The sequence below is a fragment of the Falco biarmicus genome, chromosome 3 (genome assembly GCF_023638135.1).
Source record: "Falco biarmicus isolate bFalBia1 chromosome 3, bFalBia1.pri, whole genome shotgun sequence".
Classification (NCBI taxonomy): domain Eukaryota; kingdom Metazoa; phylum Chordata; class Aves; order Falconiformes; family Falconidae; genus Falco; species Falco biarmicus.
In genome coordinates, this window is record NC_079290.1 from 108871423 (window position 1) to 108895886 (window position 24464).

Consider the following 24464-nt stretch of genomic DNA (forward strand, 5'->3'; position numbering starts at 1 on the left):
GCATGTGGCACAAGCGCTGAACAGGTTCCCAGAGATGGCACCAAGGACAGAAAGTACAAATAAAGCACTGGGAATAACAACCAAAATTGCCTCAAAAGAAGTTCTTGTTGCCCCCAGGAAAATGCAATTCGTATTTTTCAGTAAAAATTAATTCTGGCCAAGAAATTACAATGAAGGAGTAAAAATGCATCTTAAAAAGTCACAAACTATCAGCAGTGGCTTTACAGCACAAAACACAAGCAGTTGATAAGAGCAGATAAATTGAGCGGTGGAAAAAACAGAAGATTAACAGCAACAAGACAGAAATCAAGAATCCAAGAGAAATGAGGCCATAGTAAAGATATGTTCCTGCCCCCAAAATATGGCAAAGACATATGTAACAACGCAGTGTAGGCATAGAGAAGGATTGCTTCATAACCAACACTTGCTTAAAATTTTCCATTCCCCCTGAAAGTAAGAAGCAGATCAGCAACTGGCTCCCAACAGAATTAGATAACTTGTACCCAAGAGCTTTAAGAGTCAAGACAAGGAAAATTCTGTGATGCAAGTGCTGGTGTTTATGGAATCAGCCTCCGTGAGACCATTGCAGGGGACCAGCCACGCTGATAACGCTGCGGCATATGATTATCAAGGGTAAGAAACGCTTAGCTCTCTTGGCCAAGATTTTGGCACCACTACCAGGGGTAGAGAGTGGAAGAAATCGCATCAAATAAAGTCCCCTGATATATTTTCTTTGCATTGTGGGGTTTCATTGGTTTACTGGCCACTTTGCAGAGTGGGATCAGAGATGCTCAGTGTGCCAGTGAGGCTGAGCATCCTCTCAGCCCCATTCTGCAAAAAGTGGTCCTTGGCACCACATGCCACATAGAAGAGAAAAAAAAGCTGAAAAGCAGAGAAGTTGCTGCAGAGGATGGGCTGAGTGCAGCAGCCCAGCACGAAGCTGTGGCAACAGATCAGTGAGATCCTCAGGCAGAGGAGGCAGAAAGCGCCCAACACATCGGGTCAGACTTGGACATGATGCGAGATGCTCGGGCAGCGTGGTACACCTACCAGTGTCCTGGTCCCTCAGCAGCTGTATAAAAATATAGATAAATCTGGGCTTCTTAATCCACAGACTGCCCAACCACTGAGCTCGTGTGGCTGTGAGGAGTCCCAAAAGCCCTCCTCCAGGGACCTGCGCTGCATGTCCCCAAGGTGACCACTCCTGAAGCTCACAGCGTGGCCACGGCTGACACAAGGATTTCCTCAGCCTGCAGAGCAGACAGGGAAAGCAACCACCCTTGCCTAGGTGGAAAGCAGCTGGGTTCTGGGGAGCAGGGGATGGTGGTTGGAGAAGGGTTTTCGTCAAAGCATGAGGCACCTGGAGCAGTTCCAGCCAGGGCTGGGAGCAGGGCAGATGGCAGAGCCCTCACTAATCCAGGCGTACAAGCCAAGCCCAGGACCGTGTAGCTCCCTGGGACTCTGCCAAGCACCAACTCCCGCTTTAACATGGCCCCCTGAGAAGGTCCTGTGGGGAGACGTTCGTGTCTGAGAAGATTTTTGCCCTGCCTGGAGCAGAGAGGGGAAAGCAGAGCTGGGCTGGAGCACGGGCTGCACATCCCAGCCCATTCCTGCTGCAGCCCTCACTAATGGGGTGCAAAACCCTAAACTGCCCCCCGCTGACACGTCTGCGTCCTTCATCCTAGCAGGGCATCTGCTGCACCGCTGGGATGTTAACAAGGAATTGCCTTTAGGGCTGCATGAGGAAAACTTGAGCTGCCATGCTCCTCGAGGGGAGGTCTGTGTCTTCTCCTGCTCCTTTTGGCTCCATCGCAATCCAGAGACTGGTTTTCCGTGGAAAGGCAATGTTGGGCACAAGGGCACGCAGACCAACCGTGGTCAGCTTCCAGGGCAGAGCTCTGCTTGGCAGGGCAAGGACCAACAGACCCTCTGGTGCAAGCAGCAGCTCTGTCAGGACTAAATACAAGCTCCTCACAGCATCTCCAGGATGCTAAGGCTCTTGCTGCCTGGTGACTCCTCCTCCTCTCTCTGTGTGGTACCTCTCCCTGCTGCTTTTGTTCCTGTGATTCCATCTGCTCCCATGGGAAACCATTATTAAGTGTCTCCCCAGCTTGTTGTCTGCCCATCCTCTCACACACGGATCTCAGCATCCCTCACACTCATCACAGCAGGCCGTGGAGCTTGCTCATCTCCCATGCTGGGGACCAGCACCCTCCTGCTGGCCCAACTGCCCAGCTCTGGGGGCTCTGCCTCGTCTAGCGCAGGGGATGTCCCCTGTCGGAAGGACCTACCAAGGAGGAAAGACCTCAGTGGCTGCTCTGAACTGGAAGCTCCTGGTACGGAAATGCCTGAAGCCAAATGAAGAGGCACCAGTAGCAGGAGGGCCATGGGCTCTCCAAACCTGGTGGCCAAGCAAGGACCAGTGCATCCCTGGGTATGGACTATTCCCAAGGAGACCTCACACAACGGAAGAGCATCCCTCGTTATGGACAATTCCCAAGGAGACCTCACACAACGGGAGTGTATCCCTGGTTATGGAAACTCCCAAGGAGACCTCACACAACAGGAGTGTATCCCTGGTTATGGACAATTCCCAAGGAGACCTCACACAACGGAAGAGCATCCTTGGTTATGGACAATTCCCAAGGAGACCTCACACAATGGGAGGGCATCCCTGGTTATGGACAATTCCAGGCAATGAACAATAAACCCGAGCAGGCACAGACATCACAGGTAACCCCACGCTCTCCCCCTGCACCAAAAGAGGGAAGGGGTGGCACCTTGCGATGCCATAAAACACGCTTGATGCAGGAAAAGCAGCAGCATGAAAGAGCACGAGGGAAGCGAACGGCGCAACCCGCAGCTTGCCTGCAGTCCCCGTCCAGCCAGCGCAGCCAGTCTGGGAGGTGGCAACACGCCGGGGGACCCTTGGGCTGGGGTCCTGCAGCAGCGGTTACGCATCCCTGGGAAAGCACAAGCAGGTGCTGCACAGCAGCCTTGCTTCTCCCCTGTGCTAGGGTGCCCAGCTGGCCACTAATGCCCTCCCAGTCCACCCCAGTACAGACAGTACCGTGGTACTGGAACCCAGATGTTCACAGGACTGCTCTCTCTGATCTAAAGCTGAAAATTAAATTAAAACCGCGACAGGGACAGTTAATTAAAGCAGATTAGTGCGAGACTAATTAGGGACGCTGACACTGCAACCATCAAGCCCTGCGATGTTAATTAGCTGTTCATTAATGTCAGCTCCCTGTTCAGTACAGCAATATGAACTGCCTATCTCCTGGGCTTCATGCATAGCAGAGCACACAGCACCACTCGGTCGCCTCCTCTGAGGACACACCCAGCCTGCCGTCACCTCCCAGCAGAGCCACCGTCACCACCAGCAGCGAGAGCCTCGCCACCACCACCAGTGAGACCGTCACCACCAACAATAACAACAGCCAGACCCTCAACGCAGCACAAAGGCACAGCCACCACCAACAGCCAGACCCTCACCACCACCATCAGCCAGACCGTCACCACCACCAACAGCCAGACCCTCATCACCACCACCAGTGAGATCTTCACCACCACCACCAGTGAGATCTTCACCTCTACTCAGCACAAAGGCACGGCCACCACCAACAGCCAGACCCTCACCACCACCATCAGTCAGACCCTCACCACCACCACCAGTGAGATCTTCACCACCACCACCAGTGAGATCTTCACCTCCACCCAGCACAAAGACACGGCCACCACCAACAGCCAGACCCTCACCACCACCGTCACTAGCCAGATCCTCACCACCGTCACCAGCCAGACCCTCACCACCAGCACCAGTGAGATCTTCACCTCCACCCAGTACAAAGGCACGGCCACCACCAACAGCCAGACCCTCACCACCACCGTCACTAGCCAGATCCTCACCACCGTCACCAGCCAGACCCTCACCACCAGCACCAGTGAGATCTTCACCTCCACCCAGTACAAAGGCACGGCCACCACCAACAGCCAGACCCTCGCCACCACCAAGAGCCAGACAGATGGTGCTCTAGGAAGCACACACGGGGCTGTAGGTAGCTCACATGGGTTGTAGGCAGCACACATGGGTTGTAGGGAGCACACATGGGTTGTAGGGAGCACACACAGGCATCCAGGGAGCACAGAGGGGGCTGCAGGGAGCCCACCAGTGGCTCTGGGGCTGGCCCCATTCAGTAGCATGGTGTGAGCCGCAGGTACCGTGCACAGACCCCCACCTTGATCCTTAGACAATGCTCCCCCCTGTTCCCTACAGATGCCTGGCTTCAGCCCAGCCACGGGACCTGCCTGCCCCACACATCCCCCAGTGGGGTCTTGGGGACAGGCGCGTCCTCCTGCATTTGGGGATGGCCACAGCGGTGAGCGCAGAGCCGTCACCCCGAGGAAATGCTTCTGCAAGGGAGCAGCTCCCCAGTGCATCGCAGCTGCTAGGCTGAACCAGCCCGAAAAACTATGCCTGCTCCTCAAACATGGCCACATTTCCCACCACACGAGCCTGCACCGACTCCCTCCAGAACCAAGCTGCATTCTCACATCCTGCCCTGGAAAACAAGCAAGGATGCTCCAGCCTTCTCCTTTAAGCTGTATCTTGCCCCAGCTCTGCGAGGGCCTCTTTGTACGATGCATCCATCACCTTTAGCCAGCTCTGGAGAAAAAAACCGTTTCGCGTCTCTGGTGCAAGCTGGTGATGGGGTGGAAGCTAAGTGAGGATGTCCTAATGGGAAGCAATCAGACTCCACTGCTCCTCCTCCCCCAGAGCATATTTAGAGCTTTCAGAAGGAAACAAAACTTGTTTATCTTAACGCTAATCAATTTATAGCAATCAAAATAAAACCCATTAGGAGCCATTCCCCATTTGAATTTCAAAGACGCTTCTGACCCCAGGAGGCTCTGAGCTGATTGATTAGAAATTTCTGACACTAATGTATGTCTTCGAAGGGTCCAGTGTGGCTTTAATTCCTCTCTCCTGAGACACTGATCATATGTTAACATCTGTCAGCCCCTTCCTGCACTTAGGGGAGGGGAAATTCATGAGCATACTGAGTTGCATGGCACAGCTGGGGAGAAGGCAGCATTTGCTGGCTTAAACAGCTTCCAGAAATCCCTTGGGGTAAATCATTTGCATGATCCTTTTCTCCTTGGGAAAAAAAAAAAAAAAGCTGGAGTGCACCAAGAAATAAAAGGCACTGAGGCAGAGCGGAGGCAGCAGGTGGAGGAGTTGGAGCTTAGGGCTGGGATTTGGGCTTTCGCATCCCAACTTTGCCCCCAACTCTTTGTGTCCCTGGGCAAGCCCACTCCCTGCTCCGTGGGGACACAAACAGCAAAGAAAGATTATTTTTATTTGCAGTTGGAGACACGTAGGGAGGAGACTTCATCTGTCAAGACGGAGCATGCTTGGTCCATCAGCGTTTTGTATCATGGTGAAGACTACATCTGTCGCCAGTTGAGGACAGAGTGAAGGCACAGAAACCACCGGTCGTGTCATGGGGTCCTGCACGGCTGGGGGACACGAGCTGCATGTGCAGGTCCAGACGATGCCCTACGAGACGTGCTGCCTTGAGGGCATCACCCCTGGTGACCACAGATCCAGTTGCTGGAGCTGGACAACCACGGCTGGGCAAGAAAGTGCATTTTTTGGCAGGAAGGCTGAAATAATTGACCCAGAGATGGAGGGATTCTCCCCATTTGTTGCCACATATTATTTTTTTTTTGTCCCATGCGAGAAAGCTGAGGGTGGCCAAAGGCGTTTAGGCTGAGCGTATATGCATGGTCACCTGCCACCTGCATGGGGGCAATCGATGAGGGCACAGCACGGGAACAGCGTAATCCCTTGCATGATCTTCCATCTGTACAAAGAGAAGGGGTGGAGAAGGGGCGGGAGGAGAGGGGGTAAAGCTGTCCATGCAAAGGGGATGCAGTGAACCCAGCGGGCAGCGGGCTCCCTGCTGCCTCTGCCTCCCCCCTGCATCATGCCCTCCCCAGTGTGGTGTTCCCTCTGTGGTGTTCCCAAGCGAGATCAACTGCCTCTCACTCTCAGCAGATTAAAGCAATTAATCTAGTTAAGGAAAGCAAAGCAGCCCGGCCAAGCTGCTCTCCCCTGCAGCAGGGTGGTGGGTCACCGGCAGCAAAGCTCTGCACCACTGCCCAGCACCCGGACCTCCTGCTGAGGATGCTGAGCTCCTGCTGCAGCAACCCGGCGTGCAAGGCTGGGGCTTTCACCCCCACAATGGGTGTGCAAGGCGAGCAGGCATGCGAGGATGCCCCTGGGACCTGGCAGGAGCCTTCGGCCTCTGCCCCCACCTCCTCTGGGAGGCAATCAGCCGGGTTCGTCATGCCAGCCCCAAGCGAAGGCTGCTGAATCTGCAGGACATGGAAAATGGGTCAGCCGGTGTGAAGCTCCCCGGGAGGGAGAGGGATGCAGTGGGAGGGTTTGGTGGGGGTGTCTCAGGATGCTCCGGTGGATGCTGCGGTCTTGTCTCAGGGCGAGGCATTACAGAGCGCACATGCAGAGGATGCCGCGCTGGAGACTTGCCGTCCTTCAGGCCCTTCTGCAACACAGGTGGCAGGGGAAGGGGAGTCTCCGCCGCTGACACCGGCGAGAGGAACTGCTGCCTGCCAGGCTCATGCACGCAGCCATTGCAAAAGTTTCACACCCCTTTGAACACCTTCCTCCTTCCCTACCAGTACCTCCAGTTGGTGTCCAATGGTGTCCAATGCCCACGATGCTGGCAAGGGACAGGAGGCACGGGAAGGGCTGCTGGCAGCACCTGCACAACCGTCCCCTCAGTGGGTGCTGCCTGCAGGGACCAGGGACACTGCTCACCCCTCACAGGCACTGTGGGGGCTTCTCAGCCCCCCTGGGCTGGCTGCTCCCTCCACAGCCTTGCATGGATCTGGGGGCTCTGGGCTGAGGGTCCCCCGCATCATCCAAGTGCCCTTTGATGAACCTGATGGTTGCTCCTCAGCCCAGCAACCAACCATCTTCTTTTACACGCTCCAAAACGTGGAGAAGTCCCTCTTATCTCATTAGCCTGCTCTAGTGGTTAATCACTTAGAACACAGGCCTAATTTTTTTAATTTGTCTAGCTCAGTTTAACCCCACCAGTTCTTGTTATCCCTTTCTTTGCCAGCCTAAAAAGCCCTTTAGAGGTTGGTGCTTCCTCTTGGTAATCATCTCAACTTTTGATATTCTTTTTGAGAAACTACTGAGTTCTTTCAGTCCCTTGTGGAGGGGCATTTCCCATGGCTCTTGGGACCACGTTTGTGTTTCTCTGCAGCACCCTCCAGGTTTCTTTTCCATATCCCTCTTGAGCCGTGGACTGCAGGGTGGTCTGCTCACGTGAAGGCATTTTTCTGACCTCGGCCTACAGGACAGTAACATTTCACATTTAACTTCATATGAGATGCAGCTTAGCACAACTTCCCTGAACTCCTCACTTACTGCTCAGGGCTTCACAGGTTTTATCAGTAGAGATTTTCAAATCCCTGCTGGATGCAGTTACAGCAGGTCTAGGTCTGGGTGCTGCTGACTCGTGGTGGGGTCTCCTGTCCCCCCATGCTATCCTGAGGAACATATTTGGATCCCAAACTGGCTTCAGCACTGTACCGTGTTTCTCTATCCATCTCCAGTGCAGCGGTGGTGCTCAAGTCAAGCTGGCTCCACTGTCCTGGCACATGATTTTTCAAGGCAAGCCAGCAGGGCTGGTGGGAAGGGACCTCTGGGGTCTCCAGGCCAGTCCCCAGCTCATGGAGCCCTAAACCAGGGCAGCTGTGGCTGCATGCCACGAAATCCCTGAAGATGGTGATGCTCACCTTCTCTGGGAAAACGTTTTCAACAAAGCCCATCCTGAGCCTCTCAAGCTGCAGCTCATGGCTGCTGTCCCTTCCTGTACGATCTGGCACCACCGATGGGGGCTTGGCTCCATCCTCTTTGAATTGCCTTGCACAGAGTCGTAGCTGTGCTTAGATCCCTTCTCAGGTTTTTCTTCCTCAGCTTCCCTCCACCTCACTGAAATTTCCTTGTGCGAAGCTCCAGCCAAGGGCTGAACATCCCAGCTAGTCATAGCTGCATCCCTCTACCGCCCTGCACAGCCTGTGATGCTATCCTCCTCTGCCGGCTGCCCAGCCATTGGGAAAGAGCCTCCTGAGAGAAGAGATAAAAGTGCCTCTGCTAGCCTAACAGTGGTTGAAGAAACCACAGAAACCACGCTGAGATCTGGAACAGAGCTTGACATGTCCAAACAACCACCAGCCAGACAGAAAATCCCAGCGACGTGATGGATTCCTTCGTGGCATCCAGAGTTCAGGCCCACCGAGGTTGCCCAGCCGCTGTGTAACGTGTGAGTAACATCCCCGCAAACGCTCGCATCATGCAGATGCTGAGGACATCGATCATAGTGGTGCTGGAACAATGAGCCACCCTTAGCACCCACCTGCAGGCTGAAGCAGGGGGTGACAAGTGACACGGCGTAGCCTCCCGATGCCCCCAAATTAGCTGGGTTTACCGGGGCTAAAGCCACACGCAAAGAGTGACAGCGAGATCTCAGGGTGCTGAGTGACAAGGCAATAACGTGGCAAATGAAATTCAGTGGTGACAAAAGGAAACTAATGCACTTGGGGGAAAAGAGCCCTAATTATACAAACACAACGATGGGCACTAAATTAGCTATTAACATGCAGGGAGGAGATCTCAGCAGCACTAGAGATAATTCTCTGAAAACATCAGTTCAAAGCTCATCCATCATCAAAAAAAATGAGAAAATGTAAGGAATTACCAAGAAAGGGACCCAGTGTAAACCAGGAATGTTATTAAGCCACATTTTAAACAGTGTCTGTGACGGTGGTCACCCTTAGACAAGGTCACGAGGTAGATGATAAAAATGATTAGGGATATGGAGCAGCTTCCATATGGAGAGTCAATCAACTCCGGCCCTTCCTTTTGAAAAGAGACCACTCAGGGAGGTATATAAAGCCATCAGGAATACAGGAGACATGAATGGGAATATATTGCTTGCAATTTCTTACAGTGTGGAAGGACATTTTATTTTTTAACGTAGTGCATAATTAAATCACATAACTTACTGCCGCAAGACACCGTGGGCACTGAAAATACAAACAGCACGCCAGAAGACAGGAGGAATCATCACCCCATCCACCTCTTATTTCTCCTACTGTCTGGCCAGGACAGACCTTTGCAAACCAATAAACACCCAGATGCTTCTGGAAAGGTGATTTTTTTTTTTCCTGTCACACACGCAGTCACGCTCAACACATGGGAAACTCTCTCTCAGACACCTCCTGGATGTGCTTCTGGGTCTGCCTGGACCAACCGGTCAGCACCCATGGGACCTCCAGCTATCAAGAGCTGCAGCCAACAGCTTCCCAGAGGACATAACCTGGAGGATGTCCATTTCTAGAGCACACTCCAGCCTCAAATATGTACCTTCTGGTGAGCCAAGTCAACAGCACCAGCACCTGGAACAGAAACTGGAGGGGCTGGCAAACCTTGTTCCACCGAGCTGTCTGTGCTCAGAGTTCCCCAGCTGATGGGCTAAGGACAGTCACCTCCTCCCATGAAAGCAGCAGGACACCCAGCATTATGTCACACTAAAGACGGTGGACTGTGGCCCCAGAGCCCCAGCATCCCATGATATTGGACTAAGGACCACAGACTGTGACCCCAGAGCCCCAGCATCCCATGATGTTGCACTAAGAACCGTGGACAGTGTCCCCAGAAGCCCAGCATCCTCCAGACATGAACACTGCAGCTACAAGGCCTCCAAAGCCCTGGTCTTTGCCCTTGCAACGGGTGTCTGACCCTGCCCATCCACTGCCCACACTAAATCCCCAGCATGGTGCCTGCACCTGCATTTAAACCAGTTCCAGGAGGTTGCTCCAACTCTTCTGCCGGCCTCCAGGAGCCTTCTGTGGAACAAGAAACCACCCCAAAGCAGATCAAAGATGTCCAGAGAGAGGCTGTTTAAGGGGAAAAAGCTTCTGGGCTTCCCATTTGAGGGCTATGTTTCCCTTCATGCTCAGCCCAGTGATTAGTGCTCGCCAGGGAATCGGAGCTGCAAAATGAATTTGAGAAGACACAGCAGTGTCAGGCTGTTTGTAGCTAAAAAAAAAAAGGATCTTGGCTCCCCTGAGCCTGAAGGCTGAGCACTTACCAGGCAGATTTAACAACTCAAAGCTTCCAAGGCAGGCGGTGGCCTGCCTGTTAGGCTCTCCCACCCCGGCTCCTCCCGGAGGAAACCATTAGGCACCTGAAAACGGAGAAGCCATGGCCTTGGCCGCAGCATCTGGGGTTGGACGCGGCGCTGCAGAACAAGGCTGGATCCGTACAAGAGCCAGGGCTACGAGACAGTTTCACGCACCGCCGCTGCGCTGGGGCTCATATTTTTGGAAACAGCATCCCAGAGGGCTGCAGTGGATGCTGCTTGTTCTCGCGCCAGCCCTGACTGTTTTGGAAAGTTTGGTTAAGCTCCATTTGGCTGCCTCTGAGTTATTCAAGTACAGAAAGGGGGGTTATTGGTTACAGGAGGTTTCAGATATTTTTTTTCTGAGCACAGTTTGGTCGAGAAAGCCCAGATTTGGCCTGCCTGGTGCAGCTCCTGCAGCGAAGCGAAGCAGCGTCTTTACACGAGCATGCAAAGTCACGGCTAACTCAGCAGAGGGTTATTGAAAAGGACGTATCCAGAGCTCACATCCCGGGTCTGCTCAGCCCTGTCTCTGCAGCCAGGGCCAAGAGCCACCTTCTCTGCAGCCCCAACGCCTCCATTACCATTCACCCCGCTTCATTTCTCTTCACGCCCCCAGCGAAAGCCACTCTCCCCGCACCGAGTGCTGCTTGGCTTTGCCACACAGAAGGTTTTGCAGGAAAAGCTGGACACGAGCAGGCAGGGCTGCTCCAGGCTGCCCTGCAGAGTTAGTGCTGCACTTCAAAACCCCCCAGGAGCCCGGGACACCCCCTCCTCCTTGTCAGCGGCTCGCTAGCCATAATGCTGATAATAAAGAAACCTCTGTGCGTCTCTGTGCGTCTCCAGGGAAGCGGGACTCGGAGTGGGGCACAAAGACTCCCGCAGCTGTGTGTTTGCAAACAACCCAGCTGAGCTGTGAAGAGGGGCTGAAAGCAGTAATTGTCTTTAATTAAAGGAGGTTGGAGGCATCTCAAGCTTTGACAAAAGACATTTCCAGTCTGCTAGCAGCTCCAGCACTCATCACTGCTGCAGCCGCAACCCGGCCCACAGGTTCGAAGGTGGCATGTGACAGCGGGGACCCGGGCATGTCAACCCAAGGGTAGGGATGCAGCAGTGCCAGGGCAATGCCACACACCCACAGGGCACGCGAGAGGCAGACGCCAGCACTCCAAGGAGGATCCTGCAAGTCAACTCACAGCAGGATAAAATATCTGGGACCCCCTACAAGCCTCACACTTTGCACCAATTCTGATCCAGATGTGCCTGTGGCAGGATCCAGCAGCTGCCTGAGGGTCCCACCCTCCTGCCTGACCTGGCTGCACATGTCTCTATGCAGGGGTGTCACCTCCACCTTGGCTGGTGTCTCACCCCTGTCCCGATCTGCCCCCATCACCCTCCCACAGTGGTACCCGCACGGCGGGATGCTCCCCCGGGCACTGCAGTGCACACAGGCAGAGGCTACAGACCAAATGCCAACAGCGCTATTGCGCAGTTCCCCCCAGGCTAATTAATTAATTCTGCTCGTTAGTGAGCTACCTGGGCTGGCATGGAGCTCTGTCATGATGCTGCATCCTTGCAAGCGCATGTTGGACTAGGCAGCCCTTGCCACAGCAGGAGTACACGCCGTGCCAGACACCCGTAGGTATGGATGCTGCCCCCCCCTCCAAGCCCTCTGCCAGGGCTGCCCTTGCTCCCAGCCGTGCTCTGAGCTTCGGGGAGGTGGCAAGTGAGCTCAGGGCACCGAAATGTCCTCCTTCCCTCCTCTCTGCGCTTCAGGGATGCAGCCTCCCAGGGAGGGCATATTGCCCACCATACGCTGCTTCCTCCCTCCCACCTGCATTTGCTTTTGGCCTCCCAGCACAGCATGCAGGAAATCACAGCTCTGGTTGCCATGGAAACCCCATACCAGGGTCCGTGTCCCCCCAGACATATGCAACACGATTGGGCTGGTGCAGCAGCAGTGGTCCCATGCATCCTGCTACCCCGTCCCCAGCTTGGCAACCTCCTCCTGGTTCCCACCGAAGCCTTTGTGACCCCTCCTCACGGTAGCCCTGGTGTCAGGCAACCCAGCCAGGAGCCAGGACTTCTGCTGCCAGAGAAATGCATCGCACCAGCCCTCTCTTCTTTAGGCAGGACAGCACAGCAAAACCGCACTTGGGTCCACCCCGACCCCCCTGCTCAGCTTTGCACTGACGGCTTTGCCACCCGAAAACCAGCCCTGGCACACGGCAAATCTCTGTGCCACAGCTCCTGCAAAGGCAGAGAGAGCCAAACGCTCACCAAATCGTTAAAGCTGTCGAGCGTTCACAGGCTGCATGTGAAGCGCACGTGCATCGGGCTCAAGATGTCCTGGAGGAACGTCCTGGAGGAACCACCGTGCATGTCGGGCAGGTCCCCGTGCGCATATTTTTGCCTGGGAAATCCTGGAAAGAGCAGCTGTGCTCTAATTCAAGAGAAAGAAAAACAAACTGGGATCGCTTCCATCTGAGCCAGACAGCAAAAAAACTTTCCAGAAGAAAAAAAAAAAAAAAAAAAGAAAAAGAGACCAGTTCTAATTATAGGGTATCCTGAAGATACACACACTTAGATTTGTCACTCTATTTGCAAATTAACCGTACTCATGGTGGTGATGCAAGGAAGCAGTGGGCATGATAAAAGTGCCTCTTCTGGCTTCCTAATCCTCTTTAGAAAGCAGAACACCCAGTGTCAGCAGCACCCAAGGGCAAACTGGTGCACCCTGCCATTTCCAGCGCCGCAGACCTTTTACAGGTCCTAAGGCTAGGATGTGCACGGCTGCAGCTGGAAGGCTGAGCTGGAGAAAGCCTGGAGACTTATTTTTCCTCCAACAGCTCCCTCATACCTCATTCTCCAGTTGGTGCCACCAGGTCCACTCCTAGGGTATAAATTGAGAGTAAAATACCAGCATTATTGCTTGGATCAATGTCCAAGCTGACGTAGGTGACGGGAACGGCATAACCACTGTACTTGTGAAGGTGACTGAAAATTACAGTGCGAGCATTGCTCGCCGTACCACGCACCGGGAAGCGTGCTGTGGGCTGTAAGTACCGCCACAACGGCGAACGGAGGCAATTTTTAATCCATCACCGGAGTGCACAGCAGGGAAAGGTGAACGAGAAGCTTCTCCGGGTGTGAGTCATTCCCCGAACGCTTCTCCTAATCCTGTTTTCCCCGCTTTTACTCTCAGTTTTATTAATGATAGCTGCACGTATACACCGAAAGGCTCAGAATTAATTTTGCTCGCCGTGTGACCTGCAGCAGTAGTGTTTCCACTGTGGTAAACCCTCCTAAGCTTCATGCCTTCAGCTACGGGAATCCTCTGGGTGATGGTTGGCATGAGAGAGCAGCTCCAGCATCTGCTGCCTGGGCAGCCCCAGGCATCATCTCCTGCTCCTCCTCCTCCCTCAGCACAGCTCCCTGCAAGCCAAAGATGGTGCTGTAGGACCCCGAGCCATCCAGGTGGGGATGAATGGGGAGGTTATCTGCCAAAATAATGCTCTTGATCATGCTGACAGCAATATGGGCGCCTAGACAGTTGTCACCAGCACACAAGACAGGAGGGATAAGGAAAAAGGGAAGGGAGGGAAAGGGGCAGAGGAAGGCTCGTGAAAAAAAGTTGGTTTCCACTGAAATGCCTCAAAAGAGAGACCAGCACCTTAGAAATCCCCAGTTAAGGATCTGATGCCCAGCAATGTCCCACATCTTGCCCGCCCCTGGATGCTCAACACACGTGGGCGCTTCGGACCGCTGGACGGGCGGCACCAGCCCACATCCCCTGGCTCTGCACACCCTGGGAGGGTGTAGACCCCGTGTTCGGGAACAGCCTTCCCGAAGGGCAGGGAGCAAGGTGGACCAGCGTGATGGAAACCACCCGCTGGTGTCTGAGAGCCCCTGACGCTGCGCAGACCCTTCCCGCATCTCCGCAGAAAGCCTCCTGGAGAGCCGATGCCGTAAAAAGGCAGATATCGTGCATTTAATGGAGTGTGCTGTTTGCTGTTTGACAAATATTATCTTTTACTACAGACGCTTCAGAAGTCGCTACGATCTTTTCAAAAGCCATCCAGGCTGGGAGAAATGCCATTTGGAGCAAAGCATCCCCGTTACTCTACTTTATGGGCTCCACTTCAGGCTGCACTTTAATTCTGACTAATCTTGATGGTTTGGGCATTTTGATGGTTCAAACTGAATAAAGCCTTTATCATGTGTCCATTTATTGTTCACTCTGCTCCTGTCTCCTGTCACAGCTGCAGGTGTAACAACCTGGTACTCCTGGGATCATAATGTTTTGAAAGAAAATTGCTAGCTTTGGTTTCAGACTTAAAAATTGTCTTCTTGAACACAGGGTCTCCATGAGCTCTGAATGTGACAATACTCCAAAAGTGCAAAAATACTTTCCAAAGTAGGAGCTTGGCATTGAAAACTGTCAGCAACCAAATACGGAACAACCAGTTATTCCCTCAAAACCTATTTTGAATCTGCCCCGTTAGTCATAGGAGTTATTTTTAGCCATCTCCCACCAAACCTCCGGATTTCTGATGGTACCCTCACCTCGTGGTTCAGGTGTGCCCATCACCTCCCCAGGTGCTGCCGCAGCATCGCTGCGGTACCCACAGCCCACGCTTGGGATGCGCTTCAGCACAGAATTGTAAACTCAAGCATCGAGAGCCCCGTTGGCCAACTGAAACCACAAAACGGATTTTTCCAAGGGTGTCTAGTTTCTGACACAAGGAGCAAAGCCAGTATCCCCAGTTTATCTCCAAGGACTCCAGAAAGGTGCTAGCACCTTGGCAAGCATCATTTCAACCTGCTGAAGGGAAGAAGAACTCTCTCTGTCTTTGAAGCTCTTGCTTCAGCACTCTGGAAAGGCTTCACAGGAGGCACTTACCTGCAGAACACATTGTGTTCACACAGGTCCCTCCTCTCAGGTGCCATTCAAAGAAAAGGATGCAGGAGAAGCAAGGCACTGAGTTGGTAGCTCCGGGTCTCAGTAGGACTTTCCAAGATCCAGTGAATTACAGTTTCCTGCTCACACTACACCTTGTTGCTCATTTTCCAGCCTGTAAGACCTGCCAATCTGCAAATTACTAGTTTCTCATGTTCTATAACCAGTTTCCCCACTTCTTGGGCAGATGCTGGACTCCCGCAAAGGCACCTGAGTTAGGTGGGCACGGGGCTGCCACTCACTCAGAGGAGGATGTGTGCTGAAGCTTGCTGGCAGGGAGGCAGTCAAAGATGCTGGTTCAGAGCCTGTTTGGCTTGTAAATGTATTTCCAGCATGGCCACAGCCCACCCAGCCTTCAACCAGCTGCTGCCCACACCCCACCATCTGCTGGGCTGTGCCCCTTCTTTCCTGTCCCTCTCTTTTTTTTTTTTTTTTTTTAATTTTAATTTCTGCCCGGTTTTGCTCCGCATCCTTCATGCACCTCCTTCCTTTACAATGTTTAAGTTCTAACACCCACCCACGCGAGGACAGGGTATCACGGCTCGGTGTCACTGAACTTAAGGTCTCCTCCAAAATGTGAAAATTGCGTATTTTGCTTGGCCAAACCTAATTTAATGTTGTTTGAAGTCTGGTCTGTGTAAACACAGCCATCGTGTGAGCTATGAATACTTTGATTCCATCTCTTAACCTTTATGGGGACTTTTATGTATACTTTCAAGTGATATACTATGTTTCTAAGGCATATGGGGAACAATAAAGAGTTTCCCTGGAGCTAATTAAGCTAATCATGGCTTCTAGATTAAATTTGCTGTAAGATTTTTACCTTGTATTGCTAAACTAAAACAACTGTGCTCTTACAAAGTGATCATCTGACATCCGAATAACTTTAAATCAGTGCAGAACGTCTGAGGGCATTTCTCAGTATCTCTCAGCTTTGGCCCGACTCGCAGAAAAATTCCAAATGAAAAAGAAATCCTCAAAAGTAGCATTTTCTCCGATTTTCCTCAGGTTTCACACAATGAAGAACATTCTCCTCTTGCCCCATAACGATGCAGCACTGATGAATTCAGGGGAAAACCCTCCTTGCCCTCCAGATCTCCGAGCACTTTGATTCAAAGGAAAAGCGAACAGTAAAAACCACATTCCCTTCATTTTATGGCAATAATGAGTTAAAATCCTGGAAGCCTGGGCCTGGATCGCAGCTATTCATTCCAGTTCCTATTAATGTTTACCACTTTTCTCAGAATTAAAAAAAAAAAATAGGGGGGAGGGGGAGGCTTATGAAGGAGAGTGAGGAAAAGCAGGAATAAACGCTGCTCTCCCCCGGTGTTGGCACGGGATGCTGCTGGTCCCCGCTCACACGGGCGTAGCAAGACCAGGAATGTGGTATTTGATCCAAAATGCTGTTGTAAAAATAAGTCAGCGGGGATTTTCTTATCAAGACAGGTGTGAGCTCCAGGAAAGCACCCGTGTTACAATGGGGCTCGGCCCCTGCAGCCAGGACATCACCCCGCGGTGGAGATCCTCTGGGTCTGCTCTCACCCAGCTCCTCGCTGATCCCAGCACAACAGAATGCCTGGGGAGTAAGGATGGGGGGAATGACCTGTCCCAAAGCAGGAAGGGGAGCAGAGACCTTCCCCACAGCCCTGGGGGGTTAGATCTTGAGCAGAGAGAAGAAAGGGTTCGTGCAAAAGGACTGGGAAGCACCGACCAGGGCAGATAGCAGCAATGCAAAAGGAAATCCCAGGGATGGCCACCGTTCCCATCAGTGAATTCCCAGTGGGTTTTGCTGGACCTGAGATCTCCATCCCTCCCTCCAACCCAAGGGACTCATGGCCTGCCCATGCTACGGAAGGAGAACATGCTGTTCCCCTCTGCGCTCCTAGTGGGCTGCTCTGGGGGGATCTCCTGCATCCTGCGGGGGTCTCTCCTACACCTTCACAACAGGGCTGGGAGGGCTCTGCAATGCTCCTGCTGTTCAAAAATCACACTCCTCTTCTGGCAGACCTCATCTCCTCCCTTTCTCTACAGACAAAAGACTTCTGTGGAAGGTCTCAGACCCATCCCTTGTCTTGAAAGAAAACGAGGAAGCAGTTCTCATTTCCTTTGCCTGCTTTTGGCCACCAAGGTCTACTCCCTCAGAAGCAGCATTTCTCCTTCTGAGGAGACTCGTCCATCTCCTTCCTTCGTGTCCTGCCCCACTCCTGGACCACCTGTGACCCTCCTGGTGAAGTCAGCATCTCGTAGGACTTGGGACCACCAGGAAATAAATGCTTCAAGTCTCCTGTCCGATGCCCCCTGGCTCTGCTTGGCTCCCCCAGTCCTGCTCCCAGCTCCAGAAGCCCAAACACTAGCCAGCCACGTGCAGAGGACAAGCTGGCACCTCCTCCGACTCCTGGGTGCACCAAGCAGTTGCAATCCCCACCACAGCCCTCACTGGATTCACGATATGGAGAGATCAGCAAAAAAGCGGGAGGGAAAAGAATTAAAGCAATGGAAAGACAGACGCCGTATTCTTGCTTCCCAGGCAGAGAGGGAGCAGAAGGAGAAGCCCAGAACGCAGTATCCACCATGACATCGAGCCACGGCCGGCTGGGAGCATTCAAATTGTCAACAATCCTGTAGAAAAGGCAGACAAATTCCTGTTTTGTACTTGGGAAGAAGCCAGGTGATGTAATCATCTTATAGGATGATGGTGAAATACTTTCCATTCCAGCAGTAACTCAAGATGTTAAATAGCAGCTACTAAAGTTAAACATTGTTAAATCAGTATGTCAGGAGAGCATCTACCTAAGAGTTTTAAAGAGATGGCTGATGAACCAGCGGACAGTTAACGTTCATTTTCCACACGCCGTGAAGTAGTAGGATGTTTCAGAGATGTAGGAAAAAGCCATTTGTTAAATGAGGCAGTCTTGGCTATTTTAGGACTGCCACTGCAACGTCAGTACCAGTCAAATAAGGATGTGCCAGCTACGGGATTCGGTCAGCAAAGGATTAAAGGCAGGCAGTAATAGCAGTGCCAACCTACGTACATTTATGGAAAACAGATTAAGGCAAATTAGCCTTGCATGTTTTTTTGATGCAATTACAAGATTGGCTGGAGAGGTAACAGCGTTAATGCAATGCACCCAAACTTCTGCAGAGCATTTCCCTTGGTAACACATGATATTTTGATTCTGAAATTAGAGGGTCCACTGACACTGTGGGACATATTCAATGCATTAAAACTTGGCAAGCTGATACTGCTACGGTCTGAGATCTAAGCAGGGAATGCGCAGAAAGCAGGTCTGTTTCTACTAGAGCCAACAAATTTGGTTCGTGCCTCTGGGCTATTTAACATTTTTATCAATGACCCAGGAGAAAGCCCAAAGCATTCCCAATAAAGTTAGCTGATGACATGGAAGTTGTAGTGTGGTAAATACTGAAGATGATGGGTTCCTGATACACAGCAATCCGGATGCCTCGGTGAGCGGGGCACAAGCAAGGAATATGCGTTTCAGTACAAATACACGTCAAATCACACCTCCAGGGATAAGGATGTGGGCCACAGCAGCTGTCTGCTCCCAGTCCCACTGGGAAGAACAAGGACCTTTCAAAAGCACCCAGAGAAACATCATTGCCCAAATGGGTAAAGCAAAGGGGGGATGTAGGAAGAGGGAAATTGGAGCAGCCACTCGGCCGATCACTGTGAGCATCCTGGATGTGGATGCTGGATCTGCCAGTGGAAAGGCTAAAGCAGCACCAAGGGACGGGAAGAGCTAGAACAAAAAAAAAAAAACCAAAAAAAGCCAAAAACCTTACCAGAGGACCAGGGGGCCAAGGATTACTCTTAAACAGGCACACGGAAAGCAGAGGTGTGTTCACCAAGGTCCGAATGCCAGGGGTAAGAAGGCAGGAGTGACCGCTGGAAGCATTTAACGGGCAATTCTCCATCTCTGGAAACATTTACATCACTATTGGCTGCATCTGCTCCAGCTCAACCAGGAATGCTTCCTGTAAGAGCTTAATTACCCCTAGGGCCTTACAATTTATTGGCTGGGTCCAGCATTATCAGTGGAGGCTCAGACCCGAAACAGGCATGGAGCCATAAACAGCCTCTTATCTTCAAAACATCACGTACTTAGGACATACCCTTCTCCAGCACATCAGAAAGCTGCACACCCCTCCGAGCCCTTAGCAGATACTTGTCCCCCTCCAAAACCCAAGCACAGCTGGGACAGACCCCCACTGCTCCCCACACCTCTGTGGTGAGGGAACAGCTCGGGGTTCTTCACACACATGTAGGTGCGCATCACTGCTTCTGCGCCCACATCCCCATCACATGGTGGAGCTGCTTGGACTTCAAAGTAACATGCAAGTACAGGCAGGGAAGCCCACCACGAAGCCCACCTGTAGGACACACATCTGCAAGGGCACAGCCCTACCAAAACCTACCAGCCAGCCCCATACAGCCCCAGACTGGGACACCCCGGGTACCAGCCCACTAGAGCAATAACCCTAGAGGTCACCCTTCCCCTTTCAGAGCTGGACTTGGGCAGAATCAGTGATGGAGCTGACCTGGGAGTATCCAGCCGGGTCACTGGTGGAGCTGGACTGTGGTGTAAGTGGGGCTGGACAGGACCAGTACCAGGCTGGGTGCCAGAGCTGGGTCAGGACCCTCACATCCTCTCTCCTGGCTCTGCACCCCAGGGATGGAACAGAATGAAGGCAGGGCAGGCTCCAAAGGGGAGCACTGCTGAGCCCTCAGGCTCCCCACAGGCTCCCTCCTTGAGCTGGAGAAAACAGGTGGCAGCCTGGATCTTCTACAGACCACCTAGGTGACCAGGTTTCTCCTCTTCCCAGCATGTCACTAGCTTCTCCCCTCCTCAGAAACGCTTGTGACCCCAAAGGATGACGCTACATGACAGCAAGAGCATCACCACCAGCTTCTGCAGGGCAAAAGCATCCCACATTACCAGGGTCAAACAAGGACACCCCCCGGTCATTGCCACAGGAGCACCACCAAGCAGCTGCCCGCCCAAGATGGAGCAGAGCTGGAAGCAGGATTCAACAGCCAGGACCAGCAGCCAGCATCTGCCATCCCTGAGCAGGCAGAGACCCTTGCAGGCAGCGTTCGTCAACTGTCCAGTGCGAAAAGAGCGAGCAGGCAGCACAATAGCTCTGCCTCTGCTCTTGCAGAGGGGAGCCAATGAATACGGGAGGTAGAGAAATGCGCTTAATATGCTGCATGGGAGGGATGGGCGGGGGAGAAGGGGGGAGGCGGCAGACAAAGAACAGGGAGATGGAGAAAAAAAAAAAAAAAAAAGATGCAGGCAGGGAGCAGGAGAAGGTGAAGCAGGGAGGATGGGCCCGGGCGTATTTGGCTGGGGGGGAGGCGCGTGCGGGGAGCCCCTCGCCAGCGCGGAAAGGAGCTGGGAAGCCAGCGGAGGAGTGGAGTGGAGCGGGCAGGCAGCCCCTCGCAGGGCCCTGCGGGATTGGCGAGCAAGGCCCAGCAAAATGAAAATCTCTTAACCACACAGAATTGTTAACTGCCCCCAAATCCTTTTGTGTTGGGGCTGCAAGCTTAGAAGAGCTTAAGCTGTTAGATGCATGAACTTCCTCCATAAATATCCCTTGTGTACACTGCCGTGAGCAGCCTTGCGCCGTATTAGCCAGATGAGAAGTCCAGCGGAGAAAATGAGCAACTCCTTCCAGCGCCTTGCAGCTGCACAGAGGAGTTGGCCATCGCTTGGGATGCCCTTTTCCACCGGGACCCCTCAGCGGGGCAGGACCAGCGAGCCGCGTCCCCCACGCTCCCCGCCACGTCCTGTTTGGGTGACCGAGCTGTGCGAGAGCTCCTTCGCCCCCAGCGCCAGCTCGGATTTGCTTTTGTTTTGCTTCTGGAAAGGGGCCCAGATTCCCTCCCACCCTGCGAAACAGCAGAAAACCTGCCGGCCACATGTACGAGCCAGTCCCCCGAACCAGGCGGCTTGTGCGCTGCCCCTGGGGGGACGGGGGGGCAAGGACACCATGGGGGTGGGCACGGCTGCAGGGCTGCATCCCGCAGGTCCTTCCCGAGATGAGCTGGGGAGGGGAGCCCTGTCCCTGCCCGACTGAGCCGGGGTGAGCAGCCCCCTCCCCAGACCTCTGTGGGGCTCACTGGGGGGGCTGGGAGAGGATGGGGGTGCTAGGGCTGTCCGGACAGCTGTGTGGCTGCCTCTCGTCCCAGTCCCTGCTCTTCTTCTGCTGGGGAAAATGGAAGGTGTGACCCAGTCTGGCGTGACACCGGGGTCCCGTCCAGCCCCAGTCACACAGCCCCACGCAGGGAGGGGAAGGGAGGAGAAGGGAGGGGGAGGGAGGGGAAGGGAGGGGAAGGGAGGGGGAGGGAGGGGAAGGGAGGGGAAGGGAGGGGAAGGGAGGGGAAGGGAGGGGAAGGGAGGGGAAGGCAGCCCTGGAGTCAGCTGCCCCACGGAGACGGTGGGCTGCCGGCCACCGTGTGATTAATGACGGCGGGGAGTGCGGGGCCAGGCGCACGCCAGCACCGGCTGGAGAAACAGATGCTGAGGTACGGACCTCCCAAAATCCTGCTGCTGTGCAGACAAAGAGGAGACCTGGCCTCTCCCTCCTGCTCGCTCCCTCCACCTTGGCCCCCTGCTCCTGCCCACTCCGCCTCTTCCCCGGATCCTGCAGGGACAGGGTCCTGCACCAGGCACCCCAGGAGCCCTGAGGTATGCAAAGGGACTGTCCCTTGGCTGGGCTGGCAGCAGGACCAGGGAGCCCCAAGAAACTGTAGCTGCATCAGAGCAAAGCGCTGTGCAGGGCTGGGTCTGCTCAGGGAAAAAAAAAACCAAAAAAAACCCTGAGATGGAAAAGCTGACATGAATCATTTTGGCCTTCTGGTGTTGCTACGAATGCTTCACTTGGGTGTCATAAAACACCCATCTTCCCTTTGAGGCTGGGATTAGCCAGGCCCCCTTTCCACCCTGCGCTGCAGCAGTACTGCTGTGCTGCCCCCCCTCCCCAGCACCGTCCTTGCCACAGCTGGAGGACACTTGGTCACCCCAAGCTTGGTGGCCAGAGACATTGGGTGCCCTAGGGAGGAGCAGCTCAAAGCACGGATGTGACACGACACCTGCAGCACATCAGGATCTGTAGTTTGACGCGAGCAGCCCAGCCAAGAGCAGGAGACATGGTTCCCTCTCCAAGGGGACCATCCAACCTGCAGACCCAACTAAGCGTGGCCAGATACTGTCCATCCCGCTCTCTGGTGTGCCCGTCTCCCCACTACCAGCACCTTGCTTGGTGCTGCCCAGCCACCCCTTCCTACAGCAAGAACCGAGGAGACAAAGCTCCTTCCTCACACTCTGCAGTGCCCACCCATGTATCTATAATTGATCTCAGAAAAACCCCAGCTTTGCTCGGAGTGCACTGATGCTATCGAAATTGTCATGGGATTTTGATGTTCATCCAGGACAGGGAGGGAGAGGAGTCCATTTGCTAAACGCTATAGTTTGCTCTATGCATTGTACAGCCACAGGTGCCCAATAAACAGGCAAGTCTCGGGTCCCCACCTCTCTCCCAATACCCCCAGCACTCCTTTCTCAACCTCCCCGAGCCCACACGTGACTGGGAGGAGCACGGAGATGGGTTTGGGCACAGTGCTTCCAGGGAGAGCAGTGCGGAGCCTCTCACTTGCCGGGGACCACGCTGGCTCCATGGTGCTCAGCTCATGGAGCAGGAACTCCTGGAGTCTGCTTTGAACATCTGCAAGGGCAGGACAACATCTGCAGGGGCAGGAGACCTCCAGCTACTGCAGGAGCTTGGAGGTTTCCAGGCTGGAGAGGTGAGCCTGGTCCCAAACAGCCCATGACCATCCCGCACCTCAGCAGGAAAACGCTGCAGACAACTTGCTCCTTCCCACCACATCACCCTTGGGTGCCCTCACTGCCATTCCTCTCATCCCAGAAGCATTTCAGCCCACGTCAAGGCACAGGGCACAAACCGAAGTGAGAACGGCCATAGTGCTTTGGGAGGTGACTGCAGATGGGTGGCACGCACCACGGCTACACACATGTGTGTCCCTCCAAGACCTGGAGAACACGGAGGGCACCAGCCCCTGGCCAGCACCCTGGGAACCGGTGGCTCTGAGGACCCAGAGGTAACGCAGAGGCTCTGCAATGGCTGGATGAGCCTGGGGCAGGAATTGAGGAGCTGGGCACGGAGTCAGCATCCCCACACATGCTCCTCTCCCACGTCCCCACGTGCTTCTCTCCCAGCCTTGCTCAAGGAGGTCACTCCCAGGCAGCTCACGCAGCACCCAGCTGCAAACCCCGACTGCCGCCACCAGCACAGCCCGTCGGCAGCGAGGCGAGCGTGCTGAGCGAGACCGAAGGCAAGCGGTTACCTCTGCAGACGGTTCCGTTTTCCACCGACTCGTAGCCTGCCCGGCACATGCAGCGCCCGATGGGCACCAGCCACTCGCCGTCCCCATTGCAGTACAGCTTGATGGGCACGTCTACCTCCTCTGCGTTGGTGATGCACGTCCCCCGGGCTGCCACCAGAGAGGTGCTCTCTGCTCCTGAGAGGGTTTCTTGAAAGACGGCCCCATTCTGGATCACACGGGGACACTTGCGGTAGAAGACGCGGACGGCGATTAAGGACATGCAGCCTCCATAGTCCTGGAAGGCCAGGTAGAAACCATTCTTGGAGACAGGTCCAAAACTGCGCACCTCGGTGTTAATCTTCATCACCCGTCCACCTAGGTCCACCTGCGAGAAGCTCTCGTCGGCAGCGATCGTGTCCACCTTCATCCAAGGATTCTCCATCCAATTAGGAAAAGTCTTGGTGGCCGAGTCAAAGTCTGACTCAAAATAATAGAGGTTAAAAGTCTCCTTACAGGAGCCTGGGACATTAGGGATGCTGCTGCAGTCCCGGACAGAAAATTTCATCTCCACGTGGATGCGGTGTGCTCCTCGCCTCCGGATATACTTGGTCCGGAGCCAGTTGTTTTGGCTGGATTCAAAGACGTTGCACACCTGGTAGGTGCGGATCGTGTTCATGTTCTCATCATACCCGCTCACCTCTTCCCACTGCGGACAGGACACACAAAGTCAAGGGGCTGCACTGAACTGATGCTTCCCACCCACCTCACCTCTCCCAACCCCCCCACGTGCCAAGCAGGCAGGTTCTGCCTGCACCAGCTGCCCCACACCACGTCCACCCCATCACCCAGGCAGCCCCAGAAGCCCAGCACCCCGTACCTATGAGCCTCCATCCTGCTCTGGCAGGATTTGACCCATGCT

General features: G+C 54.0%; 1 protein-coding gene across 2 annotated transcripts in view; it reads right to left on the reverse strand.

Annotated features, from left to right (window-relative positions):
• The window catches only part of EPHB2 (EPH receptor B2), a 129434-nt gene that overhangs the window by 60658 nt on the left and 44312 nt on the right, over positions 1-24464 (reverse strand). For both annotated transcript variants that reach the window (XM_056332728.1, XM_056332727.1), the window contains exon 3: positions 23567-24251. In XM_056332728.1, the coding sequence (XP_056188703.1) occupies positions 23567-24251 (685 nt within the window). The remainder of the gene's footprint in view (positions 1-23566; positions 24252-24464) is intronic.